The following is a 23,626-nucleotide window of genomic DNA, read 5'->3' as shown; positions in this document are numbered from 1 at the left end:
TTTTTCGTCATTATTTCTAAAACTGTGCTTTAGCGTAAACAATGTTCTATACAAAAATGTTCTACATAAAATTTAAAACAAAAAAGGTCCAATACATAATTGTTATAAAATCAACGGTTCCAGAGTTACGGAGGGTGAAAAGTGGAGGTTTTCGATACTTTTTATATTTTTTGGGCAATTGATGATGATTTTGGGTGGTGAGGTTGACGTTTCTTCAAAGGCTTATCACTAACATACCATCGGCCACTGAAATAGCCAATTTTTATTTACAAAACACAATCCTGTTAAAGAAAATTTCTTTCATCAGTAATAATATTATAAATTGCCCGAAAAATAAAAAAAGTATCGAAAACCTCCACTTTTCACCCTCCGTAACTCTGGAACCGTTGATTTTATAATAAATATGTATAGGACCTTTTTTGTTTTAAATTTCATGTAGAACATTTTTGTATAGAAAATTGTTTAAGCTAAAGCATAGTTTTAGAAATATTTACGAAAAACTTAAAAAAAACTACTAATTTACCCACTTCTCCCCCATCCTCCCACCAAACTGGATGCTCAAAATGGTGTAACTTTTTTACTGAACAATATGTGGACCATATAGAACAATTTGGTGTTGGAGGAAAACTTTTACTGTGGATGCTTGGGTTAGGCCTTTTTTGGACCAATTACTACCTCCGTAACTTTGGAACCGTTCATTTTAGAAGGATCATGCATAGGGCCTTTTTTATTTAAAATGTAATGTAGAACATTTTTGTATAGAAGGTTGTTCATGCCAAATATTGCCAAACCGCATAGTTTTAAAAATATTGACGAAAAGCGTAAAAAAACTACGAATTTGCCGATTTCTCCCCCTCTCCCCCCCAAACCCGACGCTCAAAATGGTGTGACTTTTTTCTGAACATTGTGTGGACCATGTAGAATAATTTGGTGTTGGAGGATAACTTTCACTTTGGATGTCTGGGTTTGGGTCTAGTTATATCATACTATACGAGAATTAAACCTGTATATACCTACTCTGTGCGATAATCTTATACTATATTAAATAAAACTGTCTCATACATAAGTTAATTTACGTATATGTAATTGTAGTTTCAGACTAAAACGGACGATGCACGTTTGTATACCGATATGCAGATAAACTTATTGGAGCAACAAATGCGACAACATGTGCAATTACTGACACAAAACTTTATACTTACATACGAGCATCCAGAGATTCACCAGCATGCTAAACAGATGAAGGAATATTTGGTAAATATAAATATACACTGGCGGGCAAAAAAGTTAGGTCACTAGATGAGTTATACACGTTTGATGCCTTGAATTTCCTAAACCTGTTGTCCGATTTGAGTGATTTTTTTAGTATGTTATAGCTTTATTATTTAAGAATCTCAATGTGCAATATTGTTGCTAGACAAGTAAGTGTCATTTTATACCGGGTGTAACAATCATGCTGTGTTTTTCCCATAAAGTTCGGAACACTCTGTGGAATATTATAGCATAGATAAAATATTGAAATTAAAACTCAATTGTAGCCTTAGGCTTTTAGCCTTAGGCTTTAGAAAACGTTAATTAATTTATTTTAACAAATATTTTTTTGGATACCCTGTACAAATAATTATGTTAGTATTTATATTACTGAATACAGAATTGAATTTCCTTTCAAATGAGACATCACTCGACCCCTAGTCTCATTAAAAAAAAAAACATCTATTACGTCAGCACGCCCATATGGATGGAAAAATAAAAATTGACCTATTTCGGGATTTTTCCTTAAAGTCGCCGGTTGACGAAATAACTAATTTATTCCAAACATTTGCACCATACTGTATAAATATTTACACTAGGAGTTAACAATTTGATTACTGGCTTGTTTCACCTAATAAATACAGCTTCAATAAATAAATACAGCTTGAAATATCAATATTGTATGCAACAAATCGCGAGGGCGACCGACACGCAGCACTTCGAAAGATATATCAGTTGCGATATGTTGTGCAATCGCGCGGAAGTGAACCTTTTTTATCGTATCTAGGGGAGTGCAATTAGAACGAAAACATGCAACATGTATTGTTTCGGAAAAATTCAAACAAGCTTATATTTTTCTAAAACTTTTTTGTTAGTTTATATACATGTTAAAGTAAAAAGTTCTACTCGCAGATTTGGCCGCTAATTGTTTATTAATAGGGAACTTGCATAAAATTTTAAACTCGAAAAAAATGTTATAAATCACAACAGAACATAATTTAAAACATGTATCAAAGATTAAAAAGTTTTGTTTGGCTTTCGTTTGGCCCCTAAAGATAATTAAAAATTCAAATTAAAACAGGTGGCCCAAAACGCGTCGTGACGTCATTCGTTTAAATTATGTTTACATTCTTCCAAAAAAGTAAACAGAATTTAAAATTAGACATTATAAACGTCAGTAGAAAATACAGTTATGTAACCTCACAAGTGTTTTTGATCGGACCTATTTTAAATTGACTAAAGGTTCTCTAAACCAAGGCCAGAAAAAAAAATATATAGATTTTAAATTTGTACTTCTGTTATTATGAGGTTTTAAGGCGTGAAATTTTGGAAATCTTATTTTTAAAGGAAACTGAATATTATTATGCAATAAAAAAATGTGCAAGTTCCCTATTAGGTTTGGCATTCGTTTTGACACTGACACTATTAAATGACATTTAAAATAGTTCAAACGATCAAAAACACTTGTGAGATTACATAACTGTATTTTTTACTGACGTTTATAATGTCTAATTTTAAATTCTGTTTACTTTTTTGGAAGAATGTAAACATAATTTAAACGAATGACGTCACGACGCGTTTTGGGCCACCTGTTTTAATTTGAATTTTTAATCATTTTAGGGGCCAAACGAAAGCCAAACAAAAATTTTTAATATTTGAAACATATTTTAAATTATGTTGTGTCGTGATTTATAACATTTTTTCGAATTTAAAATTTTATGCAAGTTCCCTATTGTTTAAACAATAACAATTGTTTTGTATAAATAATTTTAAAAATATCATTAAATTGATCATTTTACTTTGATCAACTATGTTTCTATTTTGTTTTTGATTATGCTGAATCCGAATATGGCATTGCAAGTTAAAATTTCTTATACATAAGCTCGTATACAGTGTGTCTGCGTAGCTAGGAACCACATGGAAAACTTTTTTATTATCAATTTTACGAAAAAAAGTTATTCTTAATTAAATTGCTCTGGATAGTCAAAAATCTAAAACTCAACCATCAGATATCAAATTTTATCAATTTTATACGAGTTATGTCAAAAATATGAATTTCGTTAAAGAGTAAAGTACCTTTATATTCCAGAATATTAAAAAATGCTATTAGGAAAAGTTGTTTGAAATTAGAAACTATGTCTAAATATAGAATTATATCATTCTAATCGAAAAAAAAAATCAATTTTTTCTCAAATTACTGATAGTCATCATATTTTTATTACAATTATCATAACTATTTTATTATCCCTTTTACAAAAAAAAGTTATTCTTCATAAAATGCTATCCCTGGTCTAAAATCTAAGATACAACCATCATATATCAAACTTTTTTAATTTTATACGAGGTATGTAAAAATATGAATTTTTCTTAAGAGTTAAGTGCCTTTATTATTCACAATATTTTAATTAGAAGGATGTAATTGAACATTAAAACCAATTTTTTAATTCCAAACAACTTTTCTTAATAACAATTTTCGATATTGTGAAATGTAAAGGTACTTTACTCTTGAGTGAAATTCATATTTTTTGACATACCTCTTATAACATTAATTAAATTTGATATTTGATGATTGCATCTTAGATTATATACGATGCAGAGTATTTTATAAAGAATAACTTTTTTTCGTAAAACTGATAATAAAAAAGTTATCAATAGGTTCCAAGTTACGCAGACATACTGTATAAGAGCTAAAAAAATTTTTTTGCTGAACATTTATTATTGGTGAAGCTTATTATTAAATGTATTTTAGGTAAGTTTTACAGAAAAAAGTTTTGATCACTTTGTATAAACATTTTTTTAGCTGGTAATTTTCTGTTTTCGTGTTACATTTTTGTTATCTTTCTTAATGTTCTTAAAAAGAGATAATTTATTTCATTTCTAAAGTAAAATAATTTAGTGCATTTTAAAGATTATATCCTAACCTTTAAAAAAGCACTTATAAAACTGTAATAGATTTGTTCAAACTTGAGTAATACCGTCTTAAAGTGGTGGTAATTCTATAAAACTACGAAGATTTCAAAAATTACATTTTTTGAGACTTCATATCATTTGAATTAAATTTTTGAGATTTTTTTTGAATGAAACATCATTTAGCAAGATGCTTGAAAGGTAAGTTGTGCAAAATTGAGAGTTTTATAAGAAAAATTGTATTAGTTACACATTTTTAAATCATTTTTAAACAAAATTCATGTAAAGCTCACTTTTTGCCCACACCGTACTTATGCCCATACATTTTATTTCTTTCTATTATAACCATAAGATAGCTTAATTATTCTTATTTCATGTTCAATTTGTAAAATTTCATTTGATCCATTAATTAAAGAATTACATTAAAATAACTGAACCGTGCACTTCGTCGTACGTTAGTTTACAGTGCGCCAATGTTTGTGAGAAGGGTGACTTTAGCGTTAAAAATAAAAAATTATAGAAGATACAGATTTAATTTTAGAAAATTCTTTATATAAGGTTTTTTTTTGTAAAATTTTCCGAATTTTTCAATGGCCAAGTCAGTTTTTTTCTAAAATTTATATTTTCGGAGTTATTTAAAAAAACATCTAATTTCGTAGTTCATTTGTTTAATAAAAAATGAAGCACCCACTTCTCGAGTAGAACTTTTTGATATGTTTATTAAACATTTCTTATTAATGAAATTACAAAAAGTTCTATCTTGTTTGATTTTTTCCGAAGTGAAAATCTAAATGCACTCCCCTAATCTACTTAGATTTTAAGTATTTGTTTGTGCGTATCGCCTATCGTTTACGATATGTCGTTTATCTTTTATCGCCCGAGTATGAACGCAGCCTAACGCGAAGTAAAATATTAAAAAATTCACCCTGTTTGTGGATTCGCAGTAGGCCGCGTTTAAAATTTAAATTTCAGTTGACTATCTTAAAAAATGTGAACCATCAACCTGTATATTATTCCCCATTATAAATAGTTAAAATCAACCTGTATGACTGCAAAATTTCAAATCTGTATTTATTTTGATAGCCGAACTATAGGGGTGTCTTCATCTTAAATGCGACACTCTGTATAATATATAAATACCATATTTCTACATAAAAATATCATATTTCTACTTCCTATTAATAACAATTTGTATTTAAATTTGTAGTTAAATTTGAAATATCTAGCTGGAGATAACGAAGAGTCAAAATTTTGCGCTGTTAACTTAGAAGAAGCTCTTGACTTAGTATCATCTTGGGAAGAGCTAGTCGCTTCTAATACTGATGATGTAAAGAGAATGAAAAGGTAAAATGACAATCAAATGATAATGATTTCTGTGTATTAATTTTTGTCTTTTTCAGCCACGTCGAGAGCACCATGAATAAATCGTAAGTATTAATTTTGTGTAAATACATGTGCCACGTACAGTAAATTTTCTTCTTCTCAGTGGCGGATCCAAGGGGGGTGTCGCGGGGGTCAGGACGAAAATAAATTTCAATTAAATAATCCAAAAAAAAACAGCAAGCTCTCAAACAAAAAAAAAAAAAAGAAATTTTAAGCCCATCCAAAAAAATAATTGTAAACCCACTTATCCTAGGGGTGGTAAGACTAAGAAAAGGCAAAAGACTTTTGCTTGTTGCAAAAGAAACTTGGTCTATAATAAACGATCTTCGAAATAAAACTCGCGCAGCTCAATCATTTTCCCTTCCAAATCCTGAAAGTCTAAACGACTACTTCGTTAATGTGAGTAAAAATACAGGGTGTAACGAAAATAAAGGTCATAAATTTAATCACATATTCTGGAACCAAAAATAGTTTGATTGAACCTAACTTACCTTAGTACAAATGTGCATATAAAAAAAGTTGCAACCCTTTGAAGTTACAAAATGAAAATCAATTTTTTCCAATATATCGAAAACTATTAAAGATGTTTATTGAAAATGGACATATGGCATTCTTATGACAGTAGCATCTTAAGAAAAAATTATAGTGAAATTTGGACACCCTATAAAAATTTTATGGGGGTTTAGTTCCTTTAAACCCCCCCAAACTTTTGTGTACGTTCCAATTAAATTATTATTGTAGTACCATTACTTAAACACAATGTTTTTAAAACTTTTTGGCTCTTAGTACTTTTTCGAAAAGTCAGTTTTTATCGAGATATTTTTAATATTTGTCAAATCCACCACATATTTGTATATGGTTAAGTACGATTATGGAGACTTGGTAATAATATGAAAATTTATGTATGATTCACATATTTAGGTATATTTTGAACCGTATTAAAAAAGAAGCCATATCTCGATAAAAGGTGCCTTCTCGAAAAAATACAAAGAGGCAAAAAAGTTTTAAAAACACTGTGTTTAACTAATGGTACCGCAGCAATATTTTAATTGGAACGTACATAAACATTTGGGGGGTTTAAAAGAACAAAACCTCCATAAAATTTTTATGTAAACATATTAAAAAATAAGCCTCAACTCGATAAAAACTGCCTTATCAAAAAAATACTAAAAGGCAAAAAAGTTTTAAGAATATTAAATTTAACTAATGGTACCACAATAATAATTTATTACAAGCTTACAGCTTTAATTTTGAATATTTTGTCGGCTTATTTGGCACACATATACGTAATATAGTAAAGAATGGCGGTACAGAGCCCAATTTGAGAAATATGTTAGTATGTGGAATTTACTGTACAATTAAATAAAATATTACAAAAACGAGTCTACACCACCATTAAGAAGAACAAAAAAATGCACTTTCTTCAAATAAACTTTTTTATCCCTTGCCTAGATTTTGTGTCACATTGGAACTACTAAAATCGATTATCTATAACAAGAAATCGAACTTAACTGACTGATTTGGCAGCGCGCCTATGAGTATTTATTATCACAATATTGTGCCTTCGTCTTTGATAGTGTCATGTACTTCAGAAGCACTGTTGCCAAAGATTCGCAGAACGTTCTAAAAACAGTGCGACTACTATCTCTCGAATTAATATTGATAACGCGCTGATGTCGCCTCTTAATCCCTAATAACACCAAACATTCCATGTATGTTCCTAGAATGTACACACAGGACATTGAAAACATTCCTGGAATGTCCTCAAAAGCACAAGAAAGTCCCCTGAATGTCCCAGGAAAGTCCTCTGTCAGCATTTTAAACATTCCCTGAATGTCTTATTGGAGCATTCCATGAATGTCTACGAATGTTCTTTGGAACTTCACAGTATATTTTTTAGACATTCCCTGGATATAGTCGGTGATGTGACGTAATACCTCCGATTTGTTTTTTCATGAGTTTTGTAAGAGAGACTAAAAACTTTTTTTATAGTCACCTCCTGTTTTCATATATTTTTTGACATGTTTTGTAGTAAATTCAACTATCTATTTACTACAAAACATGTCAAAATTTACATGTGAAAACAGGAGATGACCCTAAAAATGGTTTTTCGTCTCCTACAAAATTCATGAAAAAGCAGATAGGAGGTATTGTCACATCACCGACGATATACCAGAAGTATATGTGGCCATACCAAATAATACATCCTTGATAAAAAACATTTTTATTGCACAAAATCTTGTCATATATTTTTTTCCATAATCATCACTACGATGATGATTCATTGTATTGAATTGTACATTACAATTACAATCTGGTCATAACTGACCAATGAGCAATTTTAATTTAACCTAAGTTACTACTGTTCCTTAAAGTGAAGAGCTTACCCCATAGCGTCTCTTATCTAATCTAACAGGATCGTGCACTATTCTAACATACACAGGTACACAAGCACTTTGCTCTGCTTTTCACTATCGCCTATCACTCAAACTAGTTCAGAAAGCTTTGTCCTCTTCAATCTTCTAGTTTGCCCAGTAGTATCGAGGAGCTGGATTTCCTCAATATTCTCGTACTTATGAAGTTGTTGCTCATGACTTCCTGCCATCTTCTTGATGATTATGTCTAGGTTCCATTCCTCACTGTTTGTCACATACCAAGAAGCATCTACAATATTTCTCAGTATCTTGTTCTGGAATCTTTGTATAATTTTTATATTACTTGTTCTAGTACCTACACCCCCATAGTGGGCATCCATACAGGTCTTAATATTTATTTATAAAGTAATAACTTATTATGCATCGACAATGTGGAGTTTCTTCCAACTAGCCAATACACTTTTTATATCTTTCTTTTGCCTTTCATAGCCACAAGGCTATACGTTTCCTTCCTGGTTTTTTTGTAGACCACTTTCAGCTGATTCTAAAAAAAATTAAAATGAATGGTAATTTTTCTATTCTTTACAATTAAAAATCAAAAGAAATGGGTACTATTTACAGGTAATAATATGCATAAATAATTCGTTTCATAAAGAATAAAAAAAATTGAAAACGGATTTTATAATACTTACATAATTGTTTAAACAAAAGAGATCCAGCCATAGCAAAACTAACAGACAGAACAGCAAAAAAGCCACTAATTTCCATTTTCCCAATATTCTTTATCTATGCATTTTCCAATAAAAAAATTTTAGGTTATCATGAAATGTGATGACCACGCGACCCTAACATAGATACACGCGCGGCAAATTTGAAAATGAACGCAAATTGAATAGTAAATGACCTCTCTTAAAATATAGGACATTGGTAATATGTTCATAGAATGTCTTGTGGTAACATTCCAAAAAAATAATTTAATCAGATGTTCACCGAATGTTCCTTGAATGTCCAGGACTTTCAAACATTAATAGAACTTTGATAGTACATTCCTGGAATGTTTTGTGTTGTTAGGGATAATCTCTTCTAAACTTAATTTCAAATCTGCAACCTCAGATCCAACACAAGTATACGGATCCAGTAAACCTGGATGGATAAAAGGAGGCCCCTGAAGTAGAAGGAAGCCCAGAATAATTTAGCGAATGTTACCGTATATTTAGCATTATTTAATATGTGAAATTTATTGCATTTTTTTTTTCAGATTAGCCTGTACACAAAAAGGAATCGAATATATAGTAACATTCCCTTCATTAATATTGGAAACCATTTCTAGCAGTTGTGTATTTTTATATCCATCTCTTCTTCCGAAAATTCCTTTCAAATCACCAAGATGTTTTCATTCAAAAGTATTTACAAATCCTGAATTGCAGTAAGTATTAACATTAGTTTTTTTACGTTTATTATAATTTCTTCTTCTTCATGTACCATGTCCTTTCAGAACGTTGGTTACCATCATAGCTATCTTAATTTTATTCACTGCCACCCTAAATAGCATGCTTGTATCAACACAATACCAATCTCGCAGGTTCTTCAACTATGAGGTTCTTCTTCGTCCTGGACTGCGTTTGTCTGCTATTTTTCCTTGCATAATATTTTGCAGCAACCTATATTTGGGACCTCTCATTACATGTCCGAAATATTCCAGCTTTGTCTGCTTGATGCTTAATATATTCTCAGTAGACTTGCTGAGTTGTTCTAGTATTGTGGAGTTTCGAATCTTCTTCACCCAGGAAACTTTTAAAATTCTTCTATAGCACCACATTTCGAAAGCCTCAAGGCGATTTAGATCGGTTTTATTTAGTCCAGATAGCCACTGCGCATCCGCTAGGAAAAATATTCTGATTCGTATTTTTTGCACAATCTTACTCAAAAAGGACTTCTTTTAACAAATTTGCATGTTGCCAGGACCAAAAGGTGGTCAAACATTTTTTAAACGTTTTTTTTTGTTTTTTCCTAAAATTATTTTTTTTGCATGGAAAAAAGTTTTTTTTTAGGTTTTTTGGATCATTCCAAACAGAAAAGATCTTTAGTGACTTTTCTCTAAAAATGATAGTTTTTGACATATAAGCGATTAAAATTTGAAAAATTGCGAAATCGGCCATTTTTAACCTTCAAAAACTATGTGAAAAACTTGAATGTTGCCAAGGTAGGTAGATATTCTTTAAACATTGGTTGATAAAATCTCGAAAAGTTTTTTGCAAAACAGTATTCAAAACTACTTTTTTTTTTAATTTCTAATCACGCGTGCGCGACATCGTTGCATGTGTATACAGTATGGTGCAAATGAAAGGAATAAATTCGTCATTTCGTAAACCGGCGACTTTAAGCAAAAAACCCGAAACAAGTCGATTTTGATTTTTAAGTTATGATATTGTGGCATATATGGTATACTAGTGACGTCATCCGTCTGGGCGTGATGACGTAATCGATGATTTTTTTAAATGAGAATAGGGGTCGTGTGGTAGCTCATTTGAAAGGTTCTTCAATTCTCTATTCAGTAATGTAAACATTTACATAATTAAAAATGAATAACCATTTTCAATTCATCCTTAGTCTCAGCATCCGTATGGCTTGCAAATTGTAGAAGCCTCGGAGGTGTAACCAGAGAAGGTTCCCATTGTTTTCATTCTGGTGGGATGTAGAATAGCATTATGTTGTTTTATATGCCATTAGAGTGAAAACTTAGTCTTTCTATTTACATAATTATTTATACAGGGTGTCCAAAATGTTTTTTATTAAATTAAATTATTTGACAAAAAAGAAGTAGAATGACCCCCTGTATAAATAATTATATAAATGTTTATATTACTGAATAGAAAATTGAAGACCCTTTCAAATGAGCTAGCACACGACCCCTATTCTCACTTAAAAAAATCATCGATTACGTCATCACGCCCAGATGGATGACGTCACTAGTATACCATATATGCCACAATATCATAACTTAAAAATAAAAAATCGACCTGTTTGGGGATTTTTCCTTAAAGTCGCCGGTTTACGAAATAACGAATTTATTCCTTTCATTTGCACCATACCGTCGCATAGTGGGGCAAGAGACAACAAAAGTTGGCATTAAATCATTGTCGATATATTATGGCCAATTTTTTTTTCAAATATTATAAGTTGTGTGTACATAAACAAAAACGATGTTTTTTCAATGTTTTCTTCTTCTTCTCAATGTGCCTATCCGTGACGAATGTTGGCGATCATCATGGCAATCTTTATTTTATCTGTAGCAGCGCGGAAAAGCTGCACAGATGTTGTGTTAAAGCAGGTTCTGAAGTTCTTTAACCAGGATGTTCTTCTTCTTCCTGGGCCTCGCTTTACAAATATTTTTCCTTGAAAGATGGCTTGTTCAAAAAATGTTTTGCTCAAAATTTTCAAAGCTGCAGGTCCGTAGTTACTACCAATATTGATTTAAATGATATTTGAAGTTTAGTCATTTTAATTTAAAATAAATCTACAGTCTAATTTACTTGTTTTTATGTAGATTTATTATCTAATATTATTTATATCTCAAAACAATTGTGTTAACATTATTTTTGAAAAATTGCTTAACCAAATTGTTCTTTAAAACCATTTACCGCATATTTATAAGAATAACATAAAATTTTGTAGGTAAAATATTGAAAAACTTAAACTGCAGATCATCATCAGAATCACCAGATGTGACGTCAACATCTTGCACATTCGGAGATTTGAACATAATATATTATGCACTAATATGCTTCCACTGGCAGGTCTTCTAATTTCTTTCTATTTATGTTTCTTGTGCTTGTGATCAGTGGATCACTACGAATCAACAAAAAGTGGAATACATCTTAATTTGTTTTGGATCTACTACACTTTCTTGAATTATTATGCTTGAATTGTGCAAATAACGAAAAATTAGAAGAGAGTGTCATTCAATTTAATTAGGTCAACATAACCTCACAAAAAATAAAATTATGAAAAAAGGAGCAAATATGAGCAAAAAGTTAAAATGACTTTTTAAAGAATGATACTCAAGCTTTCAAAATAAAACAAAATTAATGTTGGATCAGTCTGGGAACACTAACAAATCACTTGCTATTTTTGAAAAATGCATATTTTGATATTTTTTACAGGTAATTTTAAACAACATATTATAAGAGGCTATATTTACTTAATTATTATATCACATCTGTAATAATATTGTCACGTTCCTGAAGATCAAATATCCGTAGCCAATTTTCTAGTAAATTAACTTTTGACTTGAAATAAGTGGATCAAACGTAAGTCAAATCACGTTATCGCGGCCTATGCATTGTTAACACGGGACCATGTGCCCTTTGCGACGCGTCGCAACTGGTGGAGGGGGATTTAATGGGAAAAAAATGATGCCAAATCATACGCAGGATTGTGTACTATTTAATTGAAATGAATGCGACAGAAAATACTGCATTTAGTATTTTCATTTTATGCCAACTTTTTAGCTCTCCTGCCCCACTGTGCGTCGGTGGAAAATAGTGTCGCGCACGCTTGATTAGCAATTAAAAAACAAAGGAGTTTTGAATATTGTATTGCAAAAAACTCTTCGGGATTTCATCAATCGATGTTTAAATAGTATCTACCTACTTTGCAACATTTAAATTTTCAGTTTTTCACATAGTTCTTGAGGGTCAAAAATGGTCGATTTCGCAATTTTTCAATTGTTAATCGCTTATATGTCAAAAACTATCATTTTTAGAGAAAAGTCACTAAAGACCTTTTCTGTTTGGAATGATCCAAAAAGCCTAAAAAAACTTTTTCCATGAAAAAAAATAATTTTAGGAAAAAAACAAAAAAAAAAACGTTTAAAAAATTTTTGACCATCTTTTGGTTCTGGCAACATGCAAATTTGTTAAAAGGTAATTTGAGTAAGATTGTGCAAAAAATCCGAATTAGAATATTTTTCCTAGCGGATGCGCAGTGGCTTTCTGGACTAATTCACAATCCAGTACTCGAGACTATAAAGTAAGACCGAGAACACGTAGCAGCGAAGTAGGCGGATCGTCAATGCCAATTTTAGGTTTCTGTTGCATAACACCTTGAACATCCTTCTAAAAGCGGCTCTTGCCTGCTCTATCCTAGATCTAATTTCGCCATGACTTTCTGCGTTACAATTTAATTGCTGTCCAAGCTAAACGATTTTATCATCCTCCTTAGTCTCAGCATCCGTTATGGCTTGCAAATTGTAGAAGCTTCGGAGGTGTTACCAGAGAAGGTTCCCATTGTTTTCAGCCCGGTAAGATGTGGAACAACATTTTTTGGTGTTGTTTTATGTGCTATTAGATTGAAAACTTAGTCTAATGATGTTAATGTTTATATTACTGTCAAATCATCGATGACGTCATCACGCCTAAATCGATGACGTCACTATTATGGGATGTACGTCAAAAAATCATAATTTAAAAATTAAAATCGACCTGTCAGAGCTCTAACTCTGAAAATAATTAAGTCATGAGATAATCGACCGTTTTCACACTTTATGAATGCACTGTATATTATTAATTACTTTTAAAATTTTTTTCCAGATTAGTTTCTATAGGTCTGGAACAGTTTCTTCCATTCGCTACTCAAGAATTAGGATCGGGAAAAGTTGCAAAGAAAAAACTACATGAGTATTTGTCATATTTTATACATGAATATGTATTGCCAATAAAAAGTCCGAGGCAAATAGAACGGCTTATAAGTAGGTGCGAGTATACCCGATGTGGTGCTAATCCTATCAAATATTTCTTTACATTTAAGAAAGCTCCATCTTATGTTCAATTTTATATTCCATTAGAAGCGCTAAAAATATTACCCCCCTGTCAAAGAAAACCAGAAGAGTTGCCTTATCAATGGAAGAAGTTCTGTTTTCCTTCTCATGTAAGTATTACAAAAAAAGTCATTTACAACAAACACTGCTAAACTATAATACAGTGAAACTTCTCCATAACGGACACCAACATGTGTCGAGTTGTTTTTTTAAAAAACGGCACCTAATGAAACACTTGTCAATGATTTGGTTAAAACGTCTCTCCATGCTGCCAAAATCCAAATTAAGGCGTTAGCAATCGTTATGGACTTCTCCAGTTCAGCTATTGATAAAGAACATTCATAGATGATAACATTCTTCTCATCAAAAATTTTCTATACAGGGATTTAAAGTTTTTAATTATTCCTTGGTCTAACGGTTGACAGTGTGTTGTAGTATTAGGTGGCAAAAATATTATTGATATGTTAGATAACTTAATATCCGAATGTTTCTTTTTTGAACGTTGCATGTTTCTGTCAAATTTGTGCAGCCAATCTGTCATGATATCTCTGGTCGTCCAGGTCTTCTTATTGTAGTACCAGTCGACTTGGAGTTTATCAACATGAAAATTTTTAAAACATTGAGGATTTTTACTTTTACCATTCACAGAAGGTTTTTCTTTTTCCCCATTTAAATTTGTACACAATAATACGGTCAGCCTTCCCTTAGCAGATTTACCCCCAGTACACTTTTCATTACGAAATGTAAAAGTTTTACTGGTAAGGCTCGATAATACAGACCAGTCCCGTCAGCTTTATAATATCTTCAGGTAAACATGATACAGTACGTAAATCGTTCAGCTGGACATAGGGAATATACATTGAGAGAATTGTGGCAACTGCGCTAACCTGTGTTAGTTGAAGCTTCTGTTCGAGTACGAGTATTTGGTGCAATAGAGCTGTTAGAACGAATATAGAATGAGTGAGTTTTGAAACAAGGCTGTTCATAAATAAATCAAAAACAAAGTTTATGATTAACGAATTAATAATTTTACTTTAATTTTTAAAATATTTTTTATTTAAAAACTGATTTCAAAACTAAACAGTTTTCCCATTCCCTTAGGCCAAAAATATTAAGCTACTACATTGTCATATTTTGACGTTTATTTGTGGCAGTCGAAATGAGTTGTCAATTTTGAGGTTAATGCTCCTTAATGCTAACAACCATAATATTGTCATCGAGAGAGCTCAGTTGCCACAATTATCTCAATATAATACAATGTATGTATTTATGTATCTAAATATATACAATGTTTGTTCCCTATGTCCAGCTGAACGATTTACGTACTGTATAAGGAAACATACTTATTTTATTTATTATTGTATCATGTCAGGTAATACTTAAATTTGTCAGTTTTCTTTGCCACTCTGAAACGTCGTCAAGGTTAACATTTGCAGCTTCTCCAGAAATTGCTTTAAATTTAATGTTATGTCTTAACCAAAACTCGTCAAGCCAATCATTGGAAGCTTTAAAATTCAAATTGAGTTCTTTCGCCGCCTCTAAAGCTTTTTCTTTTACTATCGGTCTCTCTCTCTCTCTCTCCTCCTGTCCAACGCTCTTCCTCTCTAATATTTCCTCCTTTCCGACAATTTGACTTACTGTCTCCAGTTGTGTGCGTTTACCCTACCTACTTTCCTGTGTACTTCGTTTCTGTCCTGATCGAACACTATGCACTCGAATGCACAGTTCTCGACCGAGTCAGCAACTCCACAGTCTGTGCAGTTTCCATCCGCTACCTTCCCAATTCTTTCTACGTAGGCCCTGAAGGAGCCGTGCCCTGTTAGGAACTAGATGAAGAAGTAGTTAATGTCTCTGTTGCCGCACTGCATTTATTTTGCGATATTTGGAATTAATACCCTCGTCCAGGCCGCCCTATGCTTGTTTGTCCATTATTCCTGTCACTTCGGTATGCTGCTATTCCTAGCTACTATTCTCGATCACTTGTATGACCATCGTTGATGCTCTATATGCGCGTGCTCCCATAGTAGTGCTTTTTTTTGGCTTTCTCTAGCATTCCCCTATATTTCTCGACGTTAAGCATTTGTTTCCATACCGGTGACGCCTAGAGTACCGTAAAGTGGACTACTTCCATTAAAATTCTTCTTTTGACAGTCCCTGGTCCTCCCACGTTGGGTATAATCCTTGTCAGAGCTGAAATTCTCTTCTCTGCCTTGCGGACGACGTATTTCACATGCTCACCAAAGGTTCGCCTTGTATCTAGTACTACTCCCAAGTACTTCACTTTTTTGGCAGGTAAGTTTAAGATCCTTTCCTCATCCAGGGCAAAAATTGTATGGTCTACACAGATGGCTGCCATTAGATAATAGATGTTTCCGGTATGAGGTCGTTCTTTCATACCACCAGACCGTTTATTCGGTCTTTGCAAAAAGTAGTTCAACAAACAAGAAATTATCGAAAATTCAGATGTCTACTAGGTTGTTCAATAAGTTTTGCGGTTCGATAAGAAAAACACAATTTTATGACTTGAAATTCACTTTATTATTCAGTATAGTCTTCCTGAACATCAATACACTTGTTTTAATGATATTTCAATTTATAAATTAGATCCCTCAGGAAGAATTAGGAAGGGCTGCAAAATATACTTGCACAGCTGTTATATACTCATCATTTGATGAAAAACGCTTTCCACGCGTAATATTTTTTAAGTATTGAAGCAAATGGAAGTCGCTAGGAACCAAATCTGATTAATACAATACTGTGGATGCTTCAACAATTCGAACTTTACTTCATGGATTTTAGCCATTGATAAAATGCTCATATGACACGATGCATTGTTCTGATGAAAAAGGATTTTTTTCTTTTGGAAACCGGGTTTTTTTTTCAAGATTGTTTTCCTTCGGCCGGTCTAAAAGGTTACAATAATATCCAGAATTTATTGTTTTATCAGTTTGCAAGGGGAGAGCATTATCGCCCAGGTCCGACGAGGGTGTCCGCAGGGAGGTGTTCTGTCCCCGCTAATATGGAACCTTGTCATGGACGATTTGCTTGAGTCCCTGGAATTGAACGGCCATGAAACCCTGGGCTATGCAGACGACTTGGTAGTCCTTGTTCAGGGAAAATTCCAAAACATAGTAAGGGAACGCATGCAGCAGGCCCTTAATATTGTCACCAAATGGACTGAGGAAGAAGGGCTGAGAGTCAGTCCTTCCAAAACAGTCACAATTGCGTTCACCAGAAGAAAGAAGCTGGAGGACTTAAGGCCTCTGATCCTTAATGGTGAAAATTGGAGCTGTCTAAAGAGGTAAAGTATCTAGGGGTTATACTGGACCCAGAACTTACCTGGAACCGACAGCTTGAAAGAGTAATTAAAAGAGCGGAGGCGACATTAATGCTGACCAGACGCACACATGGAAAAACATGGGGACTCTGTCCGAAAATGGCGTACTGGACATATTATACAACGATAGTGAGACCCATGATAACATATGCATCCTTGGTATGGTGGACAAAGATGCAGCAAAGAACCGCTATAAACAAGATAAGCAGGATACAAAGACTTGCATGCTTGGGAATAACGGGAGCAATAAAAACAACACCGACGGCGGTACTGGAAACCCTGTTAGACCTACCCCCTCTTGATATATTTATCAAAGGGGAAGCGAGGATGGGAGCATACAGGTTGCAAGGAAAACCAAGGGATAAATACGAGAACCTTGGGCATAATCAGATTTGGAACCAAGGTGGGGTAAGTATATCTGATACATACACTGACCACATGGTACCAAAATACACATTTAATAGGAACTTCGGAATAGAAATCAATGACCGAAGGGAGTGGAACAGCATCAGTAGCAAAATCAGGGGAACGATCTGGTATACGGACGGATCAAAAACCGATGAAGGCACTGGAGCCGGTATTTTTAGTGAAACAGAGAATGTAGGACTCAGTTTCTCACTAGGAACATACACAACTGTGTTTCAAGCGGAAATGTACGCAATTCTGCAGTGTGTCACAATGAACAACTTGAGGGCCTATGAAAATAGACGGATCAATATACTCACAGACAGCCAAGCATCACTGAAGGCACTAATGAGCCCGAAAGTGACGTCAAGGCTGGCATGGGAATGCCGGCAAGAACTGGAAGAACTGACCGAAAGAAATAGTGTAACTCTATTCTGGGTGCCAGGACACACCGGGATACGGTAATGAGAAAGCAGATGAGCTGGCAAGGAACGGTTCATGAACTTAATATTTTGGCCCAGAACCTGCTCTGGGAGTACCTAAAACAATAATTAGGGGACAAGTCAGGGAGTGGGTCAAAAACAAACACAAAGAATACTGGGGGAATGTACCTGGTCAGAGTGGTCAGCGACACGGGAGGCCCTTAATAAGGGAACCCTCAAAACGGGGAGCTGAGGAACTAATAAAATTACATAGGAGTCAGCTCCGCATAATTACAGGTCTTCTCACGGGTCACTGTGCCCTGAAAGGACACCTGAATAGAATTGGGCTGTACGAAGGGAACCTTAACTGCAGACTGTGCAATAGGGGAACTGAAACAGCATATCATGTACTGTACGAGTGTGAGGCTTTGGATCACAAGAGGCAGGCTATTTATGGACAACCAAAATTAAGTCCAGCAGAATATGCCACCCAACCCATGCTCGGGATGTACAATTTGGTACGTGGAACCAAGCTTGTGGATTGGGTGACATAAAAGGTAGGATTGTTGGCACAATAAGCCCATGAGGCTGCAGTGCCATCGGAGACGATGTCAAACGACATAAAAAAAAAATCAGTTTGCAAGTAATCAACAAAAAAAATTCCTCTAACATCCCAAAAACTGTTGCTAAAATCTTTTTAGTCGATTTCTGGACATAAACTAGTTTTGGAGCCGAAAACCCAGATTCTACCACTCTTTAACCTCTTGTTCTGATTTAGGATCATGCTGATAGACCAAGTCTCATCCATTGTGATGAGTCAACACACAAAATCTACTTTATCCTTTCGAAAACGCCCTAAAGATTGTTGAGAAAGTCGCATTCGAATCTGTTTGTGTTCCGTTGCCACCAAATGCGGCACCCATTGTGACCACAGCTTTTTGAAACCCAATACTTCGGCCAAGATATTGCTTATACTGCCCAATGTAATGCTTAGGAATTTTACTAAATCAGTTTCAAACCTGTGGTTTGTTCCAACATAAACTTTTGGACGGTCCAGAAACCGTCACGAAACTACTTGTACCGTTTCTTGTGCGCATGTTCGTAATTGTATCGCCCAGTTATCGTCCCATGACGGTAATTTGGAAACCGATGTTGGAACGGTTATCTGACTGATAACTGATTTATCTATCATTATCATATTTTTGTCATTTTTGTTGGTGACAGCTTGTGTGCTTTTAGTCGATCAAAGGCTCAAAAGATTTAAAGAATTAAATCCTAGTGCGCAAGTCAGTCCAACCAGCACATAAATGCATTTGCCCGATTACTGAAATGATCATCACGAAACCGTCGACAGATCACAATTCTTGTTAGAACAGTGGGAAGGACGATCCGATGACGGATCATATTTTTGTTGGAACGGATTTTGTTTACTGCGCAGGAGCGTTACCGTTTCGTGACGGTTCTCGGTCGTGTTGGAACAAACCCGTAGTGAACGCACCCGTTCACTAAAAATTGCCTGAATTTTAATATTTAATGACAGTATGAAGAATGACAGTTTTTAGAATTTTAGGTTAGTTTTTTCGTTTTTTGAGTGATCACATTGTGACTTGTGACATTGTAATGTAGTTTGTTTACATTTATAATAATATACAAAATTTGGTTGCAGGATAAGGATAATAGAACTCCGAATCCACTCCCAACACAAATAAATTCAATTGGATTGCAGAATATAACTAAGAATCCACTTTCAACACAGATAAATTCATTTTGGTTACAACCAGTATCACAACCAATTAGCAATACCCAACAACTAATATTACCCAAGGGTGCAATATCGCTAGGCAATAGTAATAGTCAATTGATATTGTCCAATAATACCCAACAACAACTAATATTACCCAAGGGTGTAACAACTTCAACCCCATTGTCTGTAGTACAGAGAAAAAAACCTCTAAGAAAACGCAGCAGAAGGCAAAGTTTGTTTCAGTCAAGATTGGATAAAGTCAAACAAGATCCAATATCAAAATTTGTGAGAATTTTATGCGAACCATCACCAATTAACAAAATCCTGAGGTTATTTTCTTCTGTATCAAGAAGTCATACAAGTGAGGATACAACTACAGATGAAGAAATTAGTCCTCCGCCTAAAAAGAGTAATTTATTAAGTCCAGGAGTTAGTCCTAATACCAGTTTTAAAGAGAATATTAGCCTGCCTGTAACAGATACTCATAATATGTTACCAAATATGCCAAGCTTAAGCTCTGTTATAAAAATTAATTCCCTGAATGAAGATACTGGTAATGAAGGAAAAAATACAAATTCTTCGAAACATAATATTAGCTTAGAAATTTCAGAAGAAGGAGTTTCAGATTTCCAATCGATAAGTGAGCATAGTGAAGAAAATAAAATGGATAAGGTAAGTTTATAAATGTATATCGAGGGGTTCGAGCAAAAACCCGATAACTAACAAAACCATTTTTTAGAGATAATCGCGATTAAAGATTTTAGGAAGTTTGAAGAAGATTTAAAATCGTCATAGAAAGTTTTATCAAATATTTGTTATAGCCAAATGGCAGAGAATTTAACCTTTAACTACCCGCGCATCAAGTTATAACATAACTACACGCGTGGCGTACTTTGTACGCCACAAGAAAATACACTTAAAAACAGCGGATTTGTTTAATTTTTTTTGAAAAAATACACTTAGTTGTTTGTTATAAACCTTATTCGGCATCAGTGAATACTTGGAGTTCCTTTTCAGTAAGCCAATTGGGATTTATAACTGGAATCATGGAATAACTGGATTCCATGATAAATAAAATTACTAATAAAAAATTTTTTTAAATGTGATTTTTTACAGGAGAAAAAATATTGTTTACAAAGAAAAATATATTTTTTGCCATAATGACTAAAAAACAATTAAAATATGTACTTATATTACGACTTATAGTAATATAATCCTGGGGTATATTGTCCACCACCGGAAACAACAAATAATAAAATGTAAATTATGATCTTTCCAGAACGCCGATTATAACGAAACTAAAACCAAATTGTAAAGCACATTCCAGTGATAGGTTAGAAAAATAAGCAAGGTCAAAAATTAAATTTTTAAATATATTTCCAGTAGAATTCTTATATCTGGCATACAAAGTACGCCAGCGCGTGTAGTTAAAGGTTAATATTTAATTAGAGTAATTTAATTTAAGCTTAATTTATAAAAACATATTTACAAAAAAAATAAAACGTGATATTTATCGGGTTTTACCTTGTTGAATGAGTATAACATTTTTAATTTTATTGGTTTTTATTTTTAATTTTTTTTTAATATAAAATAAAAGTTAACTGTAATTAAAAAAAACTCTAACAAGAAGTAAAACCACTTCTATGTAAATTGGTATATTTATTAAAACTTAAAAATCCCAATGGATTGAATAAAATATGTCCAATTCAGAACGTTTTCAGACCTATCGGTCCATCATCAGTGAATGTGCATACTTGCTAAATAGCCCCAGAACCAAACAATGGTTGAATTTAAAATTCGATTTACATTATTTAAAAATAATATTCAACAGGCTAAACGCCGATGTTACAGGATATTGCCTATGGGAACATGGTGAAACCCTACCAAAACCTCAATCAACCATCTTAGGCCAACTTTGACTATAAAGTCTTTATAGTCAAAGACTTTAAAGACTATAAAGTTTGACTATAAAGTCTTTGACTTTATAGACAAACAACTTTGACTATAAAGTCTTTAAAGACTTTATAGTCAAAGTTGGCCTAAGATGGTTGATTGAGGTTTTGGTAGGGTTTCACCATGTTCCCATAGGCAATATCCTGTAACATCGGCGTTTAGCCTGTTGAATATTATTTTTAAATAATGTAAATCGAATTTTAAATTCAACCATTGTTTGGTTCTGGGGCTATTTAGCAAGTATGCACATTCACTGATGATGGACCGATAGGTCTGAAAACGTTCTGAATTGGACATATTTTATTCAATCCATTGGGATTTTTAAGTTTTAATAAATATACCAATTTACATAGAAGTGGTTTTACTTCTTGTTAGAGTTTTTTAACTATATGGTATACAGCCAACCTAGGGAACTTCCCTTTTAGTTTAACTGTAATTCTTCTGCATTCTTTTTAGAAAATTAAAAGGTAAAATGTGTCTTCGGTCGATTCTTCTCCCATCATTACGTCTGGAATTCGATCTACGATATAATTACTGATTATTAAAATTTTAAATTTTTTATTCAAGCATGCATCTTTTCTGGAAAAATATTTTCTTGGCACATCTTTATCAAATACCTTTTCTTTGCTTCATCTTATTGGAAGAGTACTTTTATATAACTTTGATAAATTGCCCGGAGTTGGTAAGTCTATGGTTGCTTTTTGGGATGAAATTTGTTTTTGCCTTTTAGGGCGTAGAGTAGGAGTTTTTTTTAATTCAAACCAATATCTTCTGATATTTTTATTAACTGGTTACCTCTTTCCGCTATTGTCTTCTTAAGAATATCATCCAGTAGAATCACTGTTAGCTATAGCATTCATTATATCATCTGAGAATATACACAGCGTTTTTGTAAAAAATTTTTGACACACTGGAATTCATTCGTGGTATGCTAGTGGAAAGAAACATTTCTTACTAAATGTTCGTTCCTTTCTTTGGGAAGTTTTAAGGACAAGTCTAGTCCTAATTAGTTTAACAGTTATATTGTATAAAATAAAATTTTTTCTAGAATATACTACTACTACTACTAGACTCCAGTAATTTCTAGAGTTTCAATAGTCTTCAGACAACTTTTCAGTACACTTAAATTTAAATTTACTACAATTGATTTGCTGTGGTACCTTGGAAGCTTTGAGTTTGTTTTTCATTATAAATATGGGTCCCATTCCAACCAACTTTTTTTTGTTTTCGTAATATTCAAGTGTCAATTTATGCCATCTTTTACTGTGTTTTCGCAGGAAAAAGTGTGCTGAAATTTAACATGGTGATGGACAGTGTGTCAAATGTATAAGCTACATTATTGGAAATTAGACGTCTATAGGTGTTCTGTCCGTCAACGTGTTAATAAACTATCCTAGTCTAAAATTCTTTATTGGATTTTTGCATGAATATATTTTGTCAAAATGAACAATTTTGTAATCTTCATCTCCGATAAAATTAATTATCAGTTTTAACTTAAAAATATTTCTAATAAAATTAGTAACATTACACAGGAAAAGGAAGATAAATGATTCTACCGGGTTCTCATATAAATATGTTTACAACAAGGTATTTTTATCAGTAAAGGTATATATCGGGTTGGTGTTATTTAAAAATAGGAGTTAAAGGTTTTTATCATGTTTGGTTTTTATTAGGTAGTTATTGTGCTTAAAAATGTTAATATCAAATAATAACATGTACCAGTGATAGGAGACTTGTTTTTACTACAGCAGAAATAAAAATACTGAATTTCATAATTTTGGTATTTATCAGGTTTTCGCTCGAACCCCTCGATATATTTATTTATTTATTTTACGGACAAGCCCAATTCTGTAAAAATACAGAAATTACAAATAATTATAAATAATATTATATAAGTATATTATACTATACAGATGAAAACAATAACATAAAAACAAATTAATAAATTACAGATGTTTCACTCAAATATTTAACCCTTGTAAATTGCTTTTAAAATGACTGATGGAGTTGTCAAATAGTTGTAAATTGTAA

The 23,626-nt window shown here is 32.9% G+C and overlaps 1 protein-coding gene across 3 annotated transcripts in view; it reads left to right on the top strand.

Annotated features, from left to right (window-relative positions):
* LOC114349332 (uncharacterized) overlaps positions 1-23,626 on the top strand; it is a 94,948-nt gene that overhangs the window by 33,225 nt on the left and 38,097 nt on the right. For all 3 annotated transcript variants that reach the window (XM_028299671.2, XM_028299672.2, XM_050648088.1), the window contains 6 exons: positions 1,093-1,254; positions 5,366-5,502; positions 5,559-5,585; positions 9,175-9,342; positions 13,508-13,844; positions 19,565-20,314. In XM_028299671.2, the coding sequence (XP_028155472.1) occupies positions 1,093-1,254; positions 5,366-5,502; positions 5,559-5,585; positions 9,175-9,342; positions 13,508-13,844; positions 19,565-20,314 (1,581 nt within the window). The remainder of the gene's footprint in view (positions 1-1,092; positions 1,255-5,365; positions 5,503-5,558; positions 5,586-9,174; positions 9,343-13,507; positions 13,845-19,564; positions 20,315-23,626) is intronic.

The sequence above is a fragment of the Diabrotica virgifera genome, chromosome 4 (assembly GCF_917563875.1).
Source record: "Diabrotica virgifera virgifera chromosome 4, PGI_DIABVI_V3a".
Lineage (NCBI taxonomy): Eukaryota > Metazoa > Arthropoda > Insecta > Coleoptera > Chrysomelidae > Diabrotica > Diabrotica virgifera.
This window is presented reverse-complemented; position numbering and strand designations above follow the sequence as displayed.